The sequence below is a fragment of the Mercenaria mercenaria genome, chromosome 12 (genome assembly GCF_021730395.1).
Source record: "Mercenaria mercenaria strain notata chromosome 12, MADL_Memer_1, whole genome shotgun sequence".
Classification (NCBI taxonomy): domain Eukaryota; kingdom Metazoa; phylum Mollusca; class Bivalvia; order Venerida; family Veneridae; genus Mercenaria; species Mercenaria mercenaria.
Window position 1 is genome coordinate 66,479,860 of NC_069372.1, and position 18,496 is coordinate 66,498,355.

Genomic DNA, 18,496 nt, shown 5'->3' on the forward strand with positions numbered 1-18,496 from the left:
ACTGACATGTACGAGCATAGTTTCCGGTGGATACCAAGAACCTATTCATAATTATATAACATTAATGTTATATATTAAAAACAGAATAATTACTTTACGCATATGTTAGTTTCACCAATGGCGTTAGAATTAGCCGTCTGCAGAAAAACAGGATTTTAGTGTATGCACATCGGTGAACGGGGAGGCCTGCTCATGAGGGAAAACAGTACGTTAGAAGTACTGTAAACATTCTTTAGTGGCAAATAGTTTCATAAATTTTCTTCTCTGCTGAAATGTTTGTACTTTGAGTTACAAAAAACACATATTAGCAATAGGATATATTTGAAATTATACGTAGACATCGACATATAAGAATAGCTACATTTTTATTGCATGTATATACATGTATTTTAAACTTGGCTCGCCCAAGCAAACGTGTCATAAATAACAAGTTTTTGTTTTTTTAAAGTAATGACAAATCAAAATGGCAAAATGAAAAACACAACATTCAAACAAAAAGATGATTAATGCATTTGTGTGGTCTAACTATCGTATTAGTATTTCAGTTTTATGATTTATTTATTTTTGGCATTGAGTACACTCTCTGCGAAAACGACCAAGATGTGCAATTTAAAGTATATGCACTTTCTTTATATAGACATTTATATATTGTACAATATATGTCACAATTCAACATCTTTTGACATGAACTCCATTACTTCTTCCATGTCAATATTATCATCAACATAGGAATCAGATGCTGGTTTGTGTCCGCATAATTCCTCAAGAATATGCTTCCTAAACGAGAACAAACATCGTTCGTCAAGCTGCTTAGGCGGACTTGTACACAGACTTACAAGAAATCCAACGATAAGTGCGGTGATCATGCCTATGAGAGAAAACAGTACGTAAGAAATACTGTAAAAAGTCTCCAGTGACGAAAGGTCACGGACATTTTGTTCTGAAGAAATCGTTGATGTTGCAGTTTTCTGAGTTACAGAAAACAATGTAAGATTATAAGCAAGAGGATAAATAGTATTCGTTGACATATTAGAAAAGTCAGAACTTTCACCGTAGACGCTGCATTGATCGGTTGGTCCAGAGGGAAGGTATGGATATGGTGGAACACCTGAAAAATGGCTGCCAATGTTTACCCAAAATGCAACTGCTGATCCGCATATTGCGCCAGTAATAACTCCTTTCGCAGTTGCTTTGCGGTACATTGTGGACAACAAAAATGTTGCAACTATTGGTCCGTCAAAACATCCCATGAAACTGGCAAATATGGCGAAAACAGATCCTGGTATTAGTGAAACAGCAAAAGCAAGTCCTATAGCGATAAGGCCATACATCAAAACTATAACTCTTGAAAGTTTAGTGGCTTTATAAGCGTGCATGTCTGGAAATTTGACTTTTATAATGTCTTCATATGTTACAGCAGACAGACTGCTGAGGCAAGATGACATTGTACTGAGAGCTGCACTTGATAAAGAAGCTGTGAACAATCCTGCTAATCCGGGCAAGTCCTGAAATAAATCCAGGACAGCTAACGGAACAATTTCATTGATGTTGTCTACAACGCCCGCGCCTAAAATGTCACACCGTTTTGCCACATAGTAGGCAAATATAGTTGCACCTTCTAATGTTGCCATCAATATAAATACACAATAAAACGGTGTGGATATAAAATACAGGTAACGTGCAGTTTTGACAGTTGGTGTTGAATAAACCCTTTGCATAGCTGGTTGCATCAATGATATGTACAGATAAGAACTGATTGTTCCAAAGGAGGTATTCCAAACCTGGTAGCGGATTGTTGGATCAAGCCTGAGGTCCGTCGAACCGATTCTGTCTTTTGCATATTCAATAACTTTTTCTACTCCTCCAGCACCAGTTGTTGATTTAACCAGAATAGCTGTCATTCCAGTAAGCATTATTATGAATTGAAATACATCTGTCCAAATTACGGCCTTAACACCACCAACTGAAGTATATACTGTAGTGACAATAGTATAAATAAGTATTGTCCCCCAGAAAGGAATTCCTATAACGACGTCGAGAGCAACGCAAGTACCGACCATCACTGTTGCCATGTAGAACAAACTAAATATCATACCGGCAATTAAAGTCATATACCTGACAGCATTGTTTCCGTATCGTAAGCGGAAATATTCATTCACGCTCGTTAATGTTAACGGATGAAATACTGGAACAATGAACAAAGCCGTGAATATGTAAGCGGCAGCACTTCCAACTACATTGTATGCAATTCCAATGCCATATGCATATCCTTCCGCAGGAAATCCAAGTACTAGTAAAGATGACTGAAATGTTACAACAAATGACAGTGCTACAGGCCATGTGCTGGAATTCCTGTCTGCAAGAAAATAGTTCGTAGGCGTGTTTCGTTTCCTCTCCAATATTGCGAAGAAAACGCCGATGGAAAACGATATTCCAATTGTACAAATGAAAACTAAATAATCAGCTGCTCCGAAAAGCATCTTGTTGGAAAAATAATGTCAGAAAATTTGAGGCAGATACTCTAAAAGCACAGCCTACTGTAAAGATGTGAACACCACCGTTTGACGTAAGTCAGCGAAGTGTTTGTTTATGGTTCTGAAGTTATATCAGATAATTAGTATAAATGCTGATGAAATTGATTTTTAATTTTATGCTCGACTTTGTAAAGTCAAGTATAACGCAATATTCTAATTTGCATACACAGCTAATTATGAGTTAATTATATACACGCAACGTACAGGTGTTTTGCATAACATGACTAATCTATACAGAAAATATATATCACATGTTTGGTCGAATTGACTCGGACTATAACAGGTAAAGAATGAAACAATATTGATGTTTCAGCAAGAAAGACTAAAAGGTGATAACAATGACATTATATTAGTGACTTTCCACATTGGATTTATTAAACTCGTTGAATAACAATGATAAAATGCCCAACGGAGCCTCGTATTTTATTATTTTGCGGCCATAAAATAGTACGGTTTTTGAAATCAGTGTTTTTTTTTTCAGTGTCTGCTACCAGCCCTTTACTTAACATGCAAGACCTATTTATTTGAGTGGGTCCGAATACGCACAAAGATCTTCATGCAAAACTGAAACGCTTTCACATTTTTCACTTTAGGCTGCACATTTAAAGCTTGAACAATATGACGGTTAACATTTGTAATGGTTTTACTGCTGTCCTTATTTATTTAAATTAATTAGAATTTTATGTTGCTGTGGTTACCGTAGGTTTCTTACATTAAATTGAAATCTTAAGATTTGTGCCGATAAAATAACTATTGTAAGGATGTCTTCTCGTGTAAGACGACCTTTCTTCTTCATAAGGCACGATACTGAAATTAAAACGAACGTTATTTACACCTTATCTTCGTAAAAAGTCTGCTTTACACAAGAGAAACGCCAATCTGGAAAGTTTACAACATTGCAAAAGTATCGTAACTAACACCACTAAAAGTCCCTGTAACATATACATCGACAAAGCAGTAATCATCGACAATCCATCGTATGATATTCGTCCATGAGTTTTGTTTCCTGTGCGATGGGCGGGCATAGTAATTCCAGGGCTATTTAACAAGGTTTTGAATCTTAGTTTGTGCCATTTGCAACCAGGAATGTCTCTCTTGCTTCTCCATTTGAAAACAAATAATTATGCCAACAAGCAGCCATGATCATCAGCTGTCGTGGATTATTGGGCCTGTTAAAATATCTGATGATTCTCCAATTTACACTATTCTGACGGTATCAAACATTTTAGCCACATCGACAAAGGATATGAAAGACTGTTAATTAAGTCTGGCATTTGTCTTGCAGTGATAATGAATCTTAACAGATGTGCTTTTCCACACTGGCTGCTATGCAGAAAGTATTGTTATTGAATGGTTATCAGGCATCTAACTAGGACATGGATCATCGTCTTGCCTGTTATAGCTAGACGAGAAATCATTTTAGGATTGTTGCATGGCGGCTGAGAATTTGTATTTGTACGAATATCAAACAAGGAAAGCCATGTTAAAAAAGCAGCCTTCTCACCTCACGATGCGCGGCCATGAACACCACTAGCTTACTTCCTGCTACCCCCTCCACCCCCACCCCCGCCTCGTATAGACAAAGCAATCATGAGGACACAAAGAACAAATATGACAAACTGTGAGTAAGGCACTGCCCTAGAACAATCAGTGGCAAAACAAACACCACTGGGGAGCTTAAACAGGTTTCTGGTGCTCATCTAAACTCACTCTTGACCCCGCTATATTCACAAATTCAAAGGGCAATATAAATGAAAGCTATCGCCGCAAGGTGAATCCCTAACATTTAATCTCTATGTCGAGTATAAAGGCATCTTTCTGTTGCATTGGAAAACACTTTCCTCAAGTATCAATTGAAAAAGTCATGCTTATATACGTTAAAGATTTGTCTCTTAACTTAACTAACAGTCATGATAAAGAAAACGACTTAAGTCGAGAATCATTTCCAAACAATTTGATACCAAATAAAACTAATAATTATTGTTTCATTTTTAGTGGATATAGACATGATAAAAATATACTGTTTCTAGTGAGTCAGGTATCACACACAACAGGAATGTGTGAAAATTACGATTGCATGTCACTGGGCGAATCGTTTCCAGGAGGATAACTTCAAAAGTAGAAAACGATTTTGCATACAATATTGTCATCGTAGATGCTAAATATAGTGATATTAGAGTTGTAATGAAATTCATTCAAAAACATTTTGACGTTAGTAGGGATAAAAACCTGTTTGAACTTCTTCTGTGCATATTGACATGAAATTACAATGAAAACTTAATTGTAACCGAAATCAGAGGTACGTGCATCAACATTTGTCGACTAACTTTATTTAAGTTACCAAAAGTTATAATGCAGGATACAAAGACGTAAAAATGGTACTAGCAGCTTCCTCGCTTGGCGCTCAGCATTAAGAGGGTAGTGCTAGGACTGGTCAGCCCGGTGTCAGTATAATGTGACTGGGTGGGGTATCATGTCACGTGTCTACGGCATGATATTCCAGTGAGGCAGCACTATAAAGTTGGGCATTGTGCTAACTGCTACAACGAGAACAAACATCGTTCGTCAAGCTGCTCAGGCGGATTTGTACACAGACTTACAAGAAATCCAACGATAAGTGAGGTGGCCATGCCTATGAGGGAAAACAGTATGTAAGAAATACTGTAAAAAGTCTCAATGAACGAAAGGTCACGGACATTTTGCTCTGAAGAAACCGTTGATGTTACAATTTTCTGAGTTACAGAAAACAATGTTTGTTTATAAGCAATAGGATATATAGTAGTCATTGACATATTAGAAAAGTCAGAACTTTCACCGTAGACGCTGCACTGATCGGTTGGTCCAGAGGGAAGGTATGGATATCGCGAAACACCTGAAAAATGGCTTCCAATGTTTAGCCAAAATGCAATTGCTGATCCGCATATTGCGCCGGTAATAACTCCTTTGGCAGTTGCTTTGCGGTACATCGTGGACAACAAAAATGTTGCAACTACTGGTCCGTCAAAACATCCCATAAAACTGACAAATATAGCGACAACAGATCCTGGTATTAGTGAAACAGCAAAAGCAACTCCCAGTGCGATAAGACCATACATCAAAACTATGAATTTTGAAAGTTTAGTGGCTTTATAAGCGTGCATGTCTGGAAACCTGATTTTTATAAGTCTTCATATGTTACTGCAGACAGACTGCTGAGCAATGATGACATCGTACTGAGAGCTGCACTTGATAAAGAAGCTGTGAACAATCCTGCTAATCCGGGTAAGTCTTGAAAAAGATCCAGGACAGCAAATGGCAAAATTTCATTGATGTTGTCTACAACGCCCGCGCCTAAAATGTCACATCGTTTTGTCATGTAGTAGGCAAATATAGTCGCACCTTCAAATGTTGCCATTAACATAAAGACACAATAAAACGGCGTGGATATAAAATACAGGTTACGTGCAGTTTGAACAGTTGGTGTTGAATAAACTCTTTGCATTGCTGGCTGCATAAGTGTTACGTACAGAAATGCATTGAATGATCCAAAGGAGGTACTCCAAACCTGGTAACGGATTGTTGGATCAGATCTGAAGTCTGTCGAACCGATCCTGTCTTTTGCGTATTCAATAACTTTTTCTGCTCCTCCAGTATCAGTTGTTGATTTAACAAGAACAGCTGTCATTCCAGTTAGCATTATTGTAGGCTGAAATAAATCTGTCCAAATTACGGCCTTAATACCGCCAACTGAAGTATATATTGTAGTGACAATAGTATAAATAAGTATTGTCCCCCAGAAAGGAATTCCTATAACGACGTCGAGAGCAACGCATGTACCAACCATCACTGTTGCCATGTAGAATAAACTATATATCATTCCAGCAATTAGAGTCATATAACGAACAGCATTGTTCCCGTATCGTAAACAAAAATATTCATTCACGCTTGTCAATTTTAACGGGTGAAAGACAGGAACAATGAACAGAGCCGTAAACATGTAAGCAGCACTACGTCCAACTACTTGATATGCAATGCCAATGCCGTATGCATATCCTTCCGCAGGGAATCCAAGTATCATTAAAGATGACTGAAAAGTAACAATAAATGACAGTGCTACAGGCCAGTATATGAGACGTTGGTCGAATTTATATGAGACGTTCGTCGAATTGTCCCGGTCTATAACAAGTAAAGAAAGAAAATATATTGATGATTCAGCAAGACGGGCTAATATGTGATAACAATAATCTTATATTGGTGACTTTTCACATTGAATAACAATGATAAAACTCGTTGAATAACAATAATAAAATGCTCAGCAGAGCCTCGTATTTTATTATTTTGCGGCAACAAAATAGTATAGTTCTTGAAATCAGTGTTGTTATTTTTCAGTGTCTGCTACAATCCCATTTAATCACTAAGTCGAGTATAAAGACATCTTAAAGACACTTTGCTCATGTGTCGATTGAAAAAGTCATGCTCATATAAAGTTAAAGTTTTGCCTCCTTAACTTAACTAACAGGAATGCTGTCTGGTTGTGGAGCTTTGAAAAGATTGTTGTATGGCTTCCTAAACATAACGCAGGCCGTTCACGTCATTTTTTTAGTTTTACTAGAGATTAAAATGACGGAGACCTTGGAACTGTCTGCAAGCCGGAAGAGGAAAGGGTTTCATTTCAGTTTAGTGGCCACTGTAGGAGAAGCTGGCTACACAAGGGACATAAGCAGTTGCAACATTGTTAAAGAACACAGTTTTGCAGACTTGAGATAAAAAAAAGAAGATATAAAATATACATAAAACAAAAAGCAAATAAAATGCCTACATATCTTAACAGGCAGTTAAATTACGCCGGGTTAACAAGCCGAGACAGTCTGAGGAATATCATACATGTTGGATGGTTACTTCGTTCGTTAGTTGGCTAGTTAGTGAGTCAGAACGGAACGCTGAAACCATTTGAGCTATTTCGTACACTGCGTTAAAATCAAATCACTTTACTATACACTAGTATATATATATTACAGCATGTCCATACAGAAGCTGAATACCTAGACATTGTAATCCAGCAGTATCAACTCCACACACAAGCTGAATACCTAGACATTGTAATCCAACAGTATCAACTCCACACAGAAGCTGAATACCTAGACATTGTAATCCAGCAGTATCAACTCCACACAGAAGCTGAATACCTAGACATTGTAATCCAGCAGTATCAACTCCACAATGAAATCATTGAGTGAACAGTATAAGTCTTTTATCTGACAGACTTTGGTCGAATACTGACAAGAATTTGAGAAGCAGTTAAGAACATGGACCTATGACGTGCGAATATTTCATATCACAGTGACACTGCATATCATGTGCTTTTCTCAACGTTACAGAAAGCTTTGTGTGAACAACCAATCATATGTCACTTCAATTATTATTCCCTGGGACGATTTTGAGATACAGTTAAATAGCTGAATATGTGTTCCTTAAAAAAGCCAGTGTCAAAGCCTTTGAATTTAAAAGTTTAATGGTTTGTACATTTTGTTTCTTTTGGGCAATTTTTATAATTTATTCTTTCCTAATGGATGGAAAAAAGACCAAATTATTCAGTTTTAGATTTAAACAAACAACAACAAATAAATATGATTATGATATTTATTGATAAAATACTTTAACCAGTAATAGCTATGTCTTTTACATTCACACTTTCAACTAGATTACTAATTGAACACCTGTGTTAGTAGTTCAGTGTAATAAAAGCAATGAATTAATATTTTAATTGCACTTAAACAAGATGATATGCTTTAACGCAAAAATATAAACCAGAAAATGGATTTTCATCTACTACAAATTGTTCATAAGAAAGATTTCAGTTTGGCCTAGGCAAATCCGAAATCGGTATAGCTAAACTAGAGTCTAGGCAGATGCGGAATCGGTCAAAACCAAATTAGAATTCTAGTTTGGCCTAGACCAAACTAGAATTCTAGTTCGTCTAGGCAGATTCCGGATCTGCCTAGATTCCAGTTTGGCCTACGACATATATATATATATTTGATATACAAGAAACTTTATTTATTTCAATTAAGCTTTTGATGTTGCACATATGTGGTTTGTGTATTATACATTTAAACGTTTAGTTATCTATCATTCTGTGCAACTATGCAGTGTGGTTTACGCTTGAGACAAAATGTTTGGAGAAAAAAACATTAAATACTTTAAAAATAATCAAGGCCTTCGAGTGGTTTATCGTCTTATTTACCACGGTTCAGAGTTACGATGCGTAAGAATTGAACCACTAGGGCGGTAGCCCAAGTGGTTAAATACTGAAGCATCTGAACGACGAACATTATAGCATTAATTTCCTGATATCTAAAATGTTTCTCTTTTTTGTTGACGCACGGTCTTTAAAGACCACCTCCGAATAAAGGTAACCAACTTTGAAAACTGCTTAATCAGTATTAAGGCCATGCTTTTCTCTCCCCGTTTATATAAGATACATGTCAACTAGAAACACTTTTTTCATATCCCAATGGTTGTCTTTTCAGTTATATTTGATAGTGTATGCGATCACATTTGTAGTTTTTATTATTTGAACGTTAACATTTATGTTTTAATTGTTTGTTTCGTACATGTATAATATGACATATTTGACCGTGTGGTTTCATATGTGCCACTGTTTTGTGATTTAAACATGATCATTTATAAATTTGCAGATACATTTACATGAATAAAATGGATTATGCATGGAAGTGTGGATAAAGAATCATCTTTATGTTGTTTTTTTTTTTTTTTTTTTTGTTGTTGTTGTTTTTTTTTTTTGTATTTCCATTATTAATGAATTAACACCGCAGTGATACATTTACCTCTAAAGTTTTGACATGTCTCGTTGAGACGCAACCACTTATAGGGAGAGCGCAGATCTACGGATAGCGGGGTCGTGAATTCGAACCCCGGCATGTTCTCCGCGACGATTTGACAAAAGACATTGTGTCTGGTATCATTCGTTCTCCACCTCTGATTCAAGTGGGGAAGTTGGCATTTTCTTGCGGAGAACAAATTTGAACTGGTACAAAATCCAGAAACACTGGCTACGTTAACTGCCCGCCGTTACATAAGTGGAATACTGTTGAAAAACGGCGTTTAACCCGAAACATACAAACATTCAGCTGTCTGAGAGTCCCATCCAGCTACAAGGTAGTGTATAATGCACATTATTACATAACCGTCGGTCCCCTTTGTGCTATTGATCTGTCAATTTGCTGGGTTAAAGACGACAATTGAGAAAAGAAAGTATGAACATTTATTTCATTTATTTTTATAAAGAACGATAACGAGGCTCAGGTGTTAATGGCGCACATTTTAAGTTCTCTGCGAGTTTTCAAAAAATAAATACAATTTTGTGTTAATATTGGTGGAAATAAGCTTTAAAATAGTTGCAAAACAAACATTTATGTGGATATTTTATAATCAAAGTGACATTTCCTGGATATAATGCCTGATAATAAAGGGAATAGTAACTCGAACAAAGGAAACAAAGGCGGTAATGGCGGTCATGATGGTGGGGTAAGTGATGCGCCAAGAACAAGATCACAAGCCCAGCCAAATGTAAACAATAATAGTGACAATTTGAATTTATATTCTGGTCAGGCAGCGTTCATTCCGCCTTACCCTGGACCACACCCCACATATTTCGTACAACCTGGGGGGCCAGGCCCCATGTATCGCCAATACCCCGCACACAATCAGGACAACGGGCTCTATGAACTCATTCAGGAGATGAACACGCGTTTGAAGGTTATCTAACATACTGTCTCGAAAATAATTCCAATCGAGAATGAAGTCACTAACCTGAAATGCCAGATTTCCGATATCCAAGGAGTAAATAAAAGTCTTGCAAAGCGAATTTCCGAGGTTGAAAACTTTTGCCAAACCTATAGTGATATTACGGACGACTTTATCACATCAAAACGTAACCTTCAAGATGAATTATCCTGTGTTAAAAATTCAAATCGAACCCTTGAAACGGATGTAAAAATCCTGCAGACACAAACGTCAAATCTGAAAGAACATTGTCTAAATATACAAACAAGATCAATGGAAAATAATCTCCTTTTCTTTGGTATTAATGAGGCCCAGGCAAAGGCAAGTACAGTCGACGGTTCTAAGTCACGTGAAAATGTGGAAAATGTATTACCCACTTTTTTAAATGATAGCATACAAGAAAATACAGATATTAACCATGAGTGTCCTGTAAACGTTTCTTCAATGAATTTTGATAAAGTTATTCGTTTGGAAAACCCGGACCGTCGTTTTGCAAATGGGCGACCTAGACCTATAATGGCCAAATTTGAACGTTATTCTGATCGTGAGACAGTTCGGCGTGCTGGAATTCTATTGAATAAATCACAGACCAAATACAAAATTTATGAACACTTCCCACGTGACATTGAAGAACGCCGGAAAAAACTGTACTCAATCGCACGTGCCTATACACAAAAAGGAGCAAAGGTGTCAGTCATTAGACACAAAATGTACGTTAACATTTTGCTGTACGATCCAGAAAGTAATACGCTCAATCGCATTATAAGAAACCCCTTGCCCCAGCCAAGAGGGAATTCTGCCCCTGGAACGTTTGAGCAACATGTTGAACAAAACCGGCAATATCTCCCCCCCCCCAATCCCCCAAGTTACTATAGCCGTACAACTCAGTCCCAAGTGCAGCAGAAAGCGCAACAACAAAAACTGTTTGAGACCCCTAATCGGTATTAAGCTCTTTCCGATAGTGCTGTAAACCCAAAGAGAAAAGCAGGTTCGCCTCTTGACATTGATTATGCGGCCAAGCGTGTAGACTCTGGAGATACAGTGCTGTGTGACGATGAAATAGTCCCGATTACATCATTTGCAAGTTCGGAAATGTTAGAGAACCCATGGACCAGAAATGACACTATATTGAATCTTCCGGAAATACCCCAAGCAGAACCTCAAACCCAGTTATAGGCCAAGCATGGAGAGTCATGCATAAACAGTGATAGCTATAAAAACGGGTTTTCAGTAATGACAAACACTTTTTTAAATGGTCAAACATGTTTCTACAACGGGAATTTTAACGGTGGATTAAATAATTATCAGTGCATATTGCCTTCTTTTCAGCTATATCAAGCACAAACTGTGCTAGTGAGTTACACGGACACCTTAATAAATAACCAGTTTTTGAGTGGGCGGATTTACGATGTCGACAATATTGATAATTGTGACTTGTATTTTAAGCAGTACCCATTATTTTGCAACGCGACTCGGACACAAAACCCACAACAGGCAAAGCATACTGAAGTAGATGTTTCTATTTATAAGTAACTTGTTAAATCATCTAAACCTTGAAATATTTAACAAAATAGCATGCTATGCCTGTCGTGGTTTTCTGGGACCATTTGAAAGGAGTTGAGGTAAAAACGATGTTGCTCAAGGGAGGGGCCGTTGTAGAGAGGTTGCACTGTAGTTATTGTACCCGTGAAAATAAAATCCCACCGTAACGACATTCAATTATATATAGTACTTTAGTACTTTAATCGAGATTCAATGGACTCTTGTTTCAACTATCCTTTTGTTAAATGTCGTTACAATGTGATTTAGCTGTAAATGAAACAGTAAGTATATAAGACAAAACATTTTCATTTTTACGTTTTTAATTAACTAAGGTTTGGCATTAATTTGGCCATGACTGAATGATAGATATTTTAATAAAATAAGATTTTCCCCGATTACGGTAGAAAATCCCAGAATACATTCTGCAGATGCATGTTAGTATTATGCCAAAAAGGGGCGCGATTTAGACTAGCTAAAGAGTGAGCCTTCCGCCAAAATCTGCGGACTAGCATGAATCTGCAGGATATTAACAAGATAACTGGTCATGACCATTGCTAGCTTATCAGGACTATATTAATTGAAATTTTGCCAAACATTTTTATTATTAAACTGTCAAAACCAGAGTTATAACTAAGTTAGACTGATGAACAGAAAAGGGAACAAGAACAACAGTCAGTTTTCCTTAGTTAGAGTAACACTATGTACATGCATATACTTTCTCTCCTTCAATTATTATTTTGTACAGAGCAGAAGACAGTGTATTAAGCATTATATCGTATCCAAGTTCTGACAAATGAGTGTCATCCGTGTGAAAAAATTGTTTTTCTAAAGAAATGTCAGCGTATTTTATATAGCCACCTCCGTTTCTAATAACAAATGTTGCGAGAGAACTGTTGATACGTTTTCTAATGTTTTCCGCAGTTGGTGTGTATGGTACATAACGCCAGGTTCTGCGCGGAAGAATTTGTGACCAGATAAGCCTAGTGTTGGGCAGTAATGGCTGCAGGAAATCAGTTATCAACATTTTGAATTCGAATGTTATGTCCCAAGTGGATTTGGTGCCTATGTCATTTCCACCACAATGAATGACAATGATGTCTGGTTCATCTTTAAATTGTAGTAAATATTGTACAGACCTGCGTATATCTCTAATTCTCATGCCACTGAGAAATTCCCACGTGATCCTGACATTATAATGTTGCAAACCTAAACTGTTGCCATCCGGTCTAAAGGCTAGTCTATGGTACGCTCCTTTTATTAGGGAGGACCCTTTTATCCAAACATTGGTCAGCTTAACTGCAATATTTTGAAATAAGAGTTTTTCTATTTCCATTTTCTTAAGATTGGTATCGTAATTTTAGTTCTTGGCGTAAGGATACAGGTTAGATTGTAGTGAATAAAATGCACTTTCTCTTATTAATATCAAACAGTAACATGAATTATCAATAACAAACGGTAACACACAACCATTTTTTAAACATATTTACAGATATGTAACTGGAATAAAAAAGAAAACTGGCTTAAAATTAGTATTCTTCATTCAAAATGTCGTCTGTTCTTACAACAGTTTTCCGTATGTTGTTGTATAATTGCTATCAGCCCGATGCGGTGCTGTAGCTTGATCAATGTATTTGAAAATAATTATAACTGCCGAAAAGCGGACTGCACAGCCTGCCATATACCAATGGCTTTAATGGCATTTGGCACGTCCTTTACACAAAACTTTTTTTTTTTTTTTTTTTTTATAAATATTATTTTAATTTGATTATGCTTGAATTATGTGCGCCATATACCAATGGCTTTAACAAGCAGGTAATACCAACAGGTATAGCAATAATGATACTGTGACAGCGAATGTGACTTTCAAGATATGATTTTTTACAAAGGCACACTCATTTTCAATTTATACATTTTGAGGCTTATTACCGCCAAAATTAGCACTCAGTCAGAGATCAGTCACAATTTTAACGAATGTAAGATTTGTAACTATCAGATTTCCATCTTCCTTGGGACTTTATATTATTTATTGAAGTCCCGTCTCGAAACATTGAAGTTGCGCCACCAATTCTAAAAGAGTGTGATTTATACAAATTGGCGTCTAAACCTGCAAATTTTATTGCTTTTCTCAGAACTGCGTTAAACTGGAAAGAAGTTAGCGGGCTTTCGTCAAAATGAACAAAGAATGGACCATCTGTATTTGGTCTGAAGGCAATATAGTTAGCAATGTTTTCACAACAGAATTTGTTCTTATCGCTTATTTCGATGTCAACTGATGTTCCGGTGCCCGTCTGATCAGTTTTTGATTTCTGTAAGTAAATTCGTATTTTGTTTGACCCAATGATTACATCCTGAAACTTGAGAACGCCTGAAGTTGTTGTTTTATTGCTAGAAGTAAATTCGCTAATACGTAATAAGCCAATGTAAGCTAACGAGAAAGCCGCCGTAAACAACATGGCTTCAAATTGTGATCTGCAAACGTGTGTTAGGGAATCTAACAGCTTCAACAGAACTGACTGCGTTATTGGTTGTCTGGTATCGGTGTTTGTTTTCAGGCGCTTTAGCCCTTCTAACATGCTTCTAACGATAAACTGTTTGGTATTATCCAGTAGGCCATTCAATTTATTCACTTAACTGATCGCAGAAATATGGCAATTTACAGATGAGTGCGAGTATTGCCTTAAAGACATGAATGCGATGTATTCCGTTATTTGCTCGACGGTTGGTGGCCAGTTTAATTCGACATAACTATTAATGCAGAAGTTTGTAAAAGACTCGATTGCTGAACGATATCTTTTCTGTGTATTTTGTGAAAGGGAAGCGCTGATAAGCCTGTCTATTTCGCCCTCAACAGCTGGAGGAAGGACTCCGGAACTTGACAAGGCTCCCGGTCCGCGGAGAGGGGCAGTAGATGATTGAGTCTTGTCCACTGAAATCGACTGATAGAATCAGCAATACTGTTTAATTTTCCAGATATGTGTTTGCATTTTAAAACAGTGTTATTTTCCATCAGAAGGAGCATAAGATGTCTAATTAAATGCATTACTCTACCGTTTTTTGATGTCTTTTTATTTATAATGCTGACTAATGCCCCGTTGTCCGAATGTAAAATTATTCTTGTATTTTTTACCTTTTTGCCCCATATATGAAATGCTAAAATAATTGGTACAAGTTCTAAATATGTTATATCTTTGAAAATTTCTGATTCCCATGAATCGGGCCACTTTATGAACGACCACTCGCCCTGAAAATAACACCCACAGCCTAAATGGCTGTTTCCTGATGCGTCTGTGAAGAAATCAATACTAGTAGCATCAACCCAATCGAAATTAATAAAAGTGCATGACCCGTTGAAGTTTTTGATAAATTGTAACCAAATATTTGCGTCTTCTCTTATTGAATGTGTTACTCTGATCCAATGAAACGGTTTTACGTGCTTGACACATGACGTCATAAAATCTGCGAAGGAAAGCTCTACCTGCCGGTATTGCCTTACACATAAAGTTCAAGAGTCCTACTGTGGACTGCAAATTATGGAGGCGAACTTTCTTGGAATTTATTAAAGACAGAAGCTGCTGTTCCGCTTTCTTAATTTTGTCGGAAGGTATCCGAATTGTATTATTTCCGCGTCTATTTCTAAACCTAAATAAGTAATTATTTTGATAGGTCCCGTCCATTTATCTTCAGCTAAAGGCACGCTTAAATCTTCACAAGTGTTTTGAAAATTTGACATTAAACTTGAACAACTTTCATAAGAATCGTCAGCCATGAAGAAATCGTCTAATAAATGGTCAAAATTGTTAGAACCTGAATCTTTTTGTACGCACCATTGAAGAAAAGTTGCGAATTTTTCAAAAATAAAACATGAACAAGATGCACCCATCGGTAACATTTTTTGAATCCAGTATCCGTCGTCAGTCCGTATTCCTAGCAGATCGAAGTCGGCTGGCCGTACGGGACATAGGTTGAATGCTGATTTTATATCTGCTTTTGCCATGTATACAGACGAGCCTATTTTTTGCACCATTTTGACAGCATTATCAAAACAGGAATATTCAACATGGCTATAGTCCTGATGTATAAAATCATTAACACTGATGTCAGGTGGAAAGGACAGGTTAGTTATTAGGCGCCAGCCTCCTGTTTTCTTCTGGATTAAACCTACCGGATTAATGCGCAGATTTGAGATTGGGGGTGTCGAGAAAGGTCCTATAATTCTGCCAGCTAATTTTTCAGCATAAAGTTTCTCGTCTAACATTTTCGATTGTTTGCGTGCTGATATAAGATTATTTGAATGTAGAGGAATTCTCGGCCCGGAATAATTTAAGCTAAAACCATGTTTGAAACCAGCCAACAGAAAATCTGCTTCTTTCTTATTTGGATATGTCGATAATCGCTTTTCTAAAGTTGTAAGATTAATTGGAGTGATACCGAGGTCCCATAGCCCGTTTGTTTGCACCATGAGGTCCTTGTCCCATAAACGGCCTTGGGGCTGGTGCCCTGAAACGAGTGTTAAACGACGGTCTCATTATGTTATGCCTGAATCTGATTTGGTGCTGACCATTCCCAAAGGTCTGGTTAGTGTGACAGTTCATGGAAGGATGGTTACCATGACACCTTATACAGGAATGCAGATAAGGACAATACCTTTCGTTACAAAAACCTAATCTGTTGTAGGCAAAACATTTCTTCTCTGAGCTAACGGACATGCTATTTAACTGATTTGCATGTAATGATTGCATGAAAAGCATCCAAAGTTCAGGGTCAATCGTCTCCCACTTGGTTGACAGAGCTAGCGACTTTTTGAGCCGGAACTGTTTGTCGTACACCCACCAACCTGTGTATTTACTTGCAGCTAAACGGATGTTATAAAAATATTGGAGCATTTGTAGGGTTTCCCCGGGGCGCTTTAAGCCGTAAATATACATATATACTAGAAAGGCATCTGACCAGATTTCGATTTTTTCCAAAATTTTAGCAGATTGTTCTTTCTTAGCTAATACTAATTCTCCGTCTAATAATTGAAATGTTTGTTTTTGAGAGGTCTGATTGTTCTGGCTATGAAGGAGAGTTTGTAAGTCAACATACTGGCCTAACCAGATTTTTTCCTTGACAGTATTACTGACGTGAGCATCTAATATGCCGTTAGAACAAGTATATAATGGGATATGTTCACCTGATTGTCCCGGGCTGTCCACGTGACCTTCGCTCCTATTCGGCGGTGCCGGCTGTGTCTGCTGACGTTTCCTATTCGGCGGTGACGGTGGTGTTTGTTGACTCTTTGGCTGGCCAGATTTCGGTGTTGCTTGATCCGATGGACCCTTGTTTCCATCCGATGATGATGTATGTGGAGCTCTTTGTGATGTCCGGGCCCGTTTTCGTGGAGGCATGCTCAGTTTGTTTAAGTTATGGAAAAAAGCAAAACAAAAAATTAATATTCAGTTTAGAGGAATTCAGATCGTAAAGCTACCATGTTTTCTGTTGATGTTTTTGTTTTTATTATAGTTATTATTTGAGCCGCGCCAAGAAAAAACCAACACAGTGGCCCCGCGGCCCGCAACGACCCATTCTATTCGCTGACGGTTTCTCTAATTGTTACAGGCTTTGAAATTGAACAGCATAGAGCCCGACCAGACCGCCCGGACACGAAGGCCGGCCCGGACCCGATCCAGCCGCAAAAGAACCCTTCTCACGGCGCGGCTCATTTATATGACGTCACCTTGATGACGCGTATTCAAATATATACTGTAAAGCAAGACTTAGTTTAAATGAGCTAGATCTAGAGCGTTCAATAAATTTATTTTTCGGATAGATACTACAATGAACATCTTCCGAAAGTAACAATAAAATAACAGTCGATCTTGATACAAGTTTTAAACATGTACATTTTATTTTCTAAATGTATACTTTTAAAAATTTAACTATCTACCTCTCGTTCTTGGAATTTGCAGGAAAAAAGACCGCTCCTGAAGCGTGGGCTGTTTATATATGGGGTAAAATGTAGTGGGCGGTTCTAAATTTTTGAAACGGATTATTTGATTGGATCTTGGGAACCATGCGGTCGCGTGCAAAATAAATGTTGTTCACGCTATATGTCGTAAACATTTTATTGTATAATTCTTTTCATGAAAATTACGGTAGTAATACCGCACAAGGTCGTAATTATGTTATAGATTGTTGTAGTAATCTTTACTCAATTTTGAATGATTGCCTTTGGCATGTAACTGATCAAAGTACAAATTTGTTAATAACAAATAATCATAGTGTACCGTTTTCAAATAATGATGTTCTATGCGATACTTTACAGGTGGAAAATATAGATGTATATGGAAGACATTTTGATGTCAACTCAAATAGTGATACATGTCGCACATTACCGTTTTTTCTAATGTATGCGATAGTAAATGCATAACAATGGAAAACAGTTTAGATTTAAATCAAAATGTAAGAAATAATTTGAATTCTAGTGATACGCCCGCGCCGCGATCGGAAAGGTCAAATTGTAGAACACCGGGTACAAATGAAAATTCACATAAAAGTTCAAAAAATGATGTAACCGTTGAACATACTTCTTTGAAAATCCTATCATTAAATGTATGTGGATTAAAATCGAAAGTGTATACACCAGAATTCATTGA

General features: G+C 37.2%; 3 protein-coding genes across 3 annotated transcripts; all 3 read right to left on the bottom strand.

The window, feature by feature from the left end:
• Window positions 1-662: 662 nt before the first annotated feature.
• LOC123533449 (sodium-coupled monocarboxylate transporter 2-like) lies at window positions 663-2,480 on the bottom strand. The gene has a single exon (XM_045315089.2). It carries the CDS (start codon window positions 2,478-2,480, stop codon window positions 663-665), a length of 1,818 nt encoding a protein of 605 aa, XP_045171024.2.
• Window positions 2,481-5,691: 3,211 nt separating this feature from the next.
• Window positions 5,692-6,591, bottom strand: LOC128547600 (sodium-coupled monocarboxylate transporter 2-like). Its single transcript, XM_053520632.1, has one exon. It carries the CDS (start codon window positions 6,589-6,591, stop codon window positions 5,692-5,694), a length of 900 nt encoding a protein of 299 aa, XP_053376607.1.
• Window positions 6,592-12,163: 5,572 nt separating this feature from the next.
• Window positions 12,164-17,495, bottom strand: LOC123544870 (uncharacterized). Its single transcript, XM_045330952.2, has 2 exons — window positions 17,035-17,495; window positions 12,164-13,157 (listed from the first exon to the last, which is right to left on the bottom strand). The coding sequence occupies exons 1-2, from the start codon at window positions 17,246-17,248 to the stop codon at window positions 12,559-12,561; spliced, it is 813 nt and encodes a 270-aa protein (XP_045186887.2). The 5' UTR covers window positions 17,249-17,495; the 3' UTR covers window positions 12,164-12,558.
• Window positions 17,496-18,496: the final 1,001 nt, after the last annotated feature.

Excerpts from the sequence above, each read along its gene's own strand:
- LOC123533449 (XM_045315089.2), bottom strand. The coding sequence starts at position 2,480 with ATGCTTTTCGGAGCAGCTGATTATTTAGTTTTCATTTGTACAATTGGA.
- LOC128547600 (XM_053520632.1), bottom strand. The coding sequence starts at position 6,591 with ATGATACTTGGATTCCCTGCGGAAGGATATGCATACGGCATTGGCATT.
- LOC123544870 (XM_045330952.2), bottom strand. The coding sequence starts at position 17,248 with ATGCCTCCACGAAAACGGGCCCGGACATCACAAAGAGCTCCACATACA. Across the intron at positions 13,158-17,034 it reads GGACAGCCCGGGACAATCAG|TTAAGCTGACCAATGTTTGG; the intron begins GTGAACATATCC and ends AAAATATTGCAG.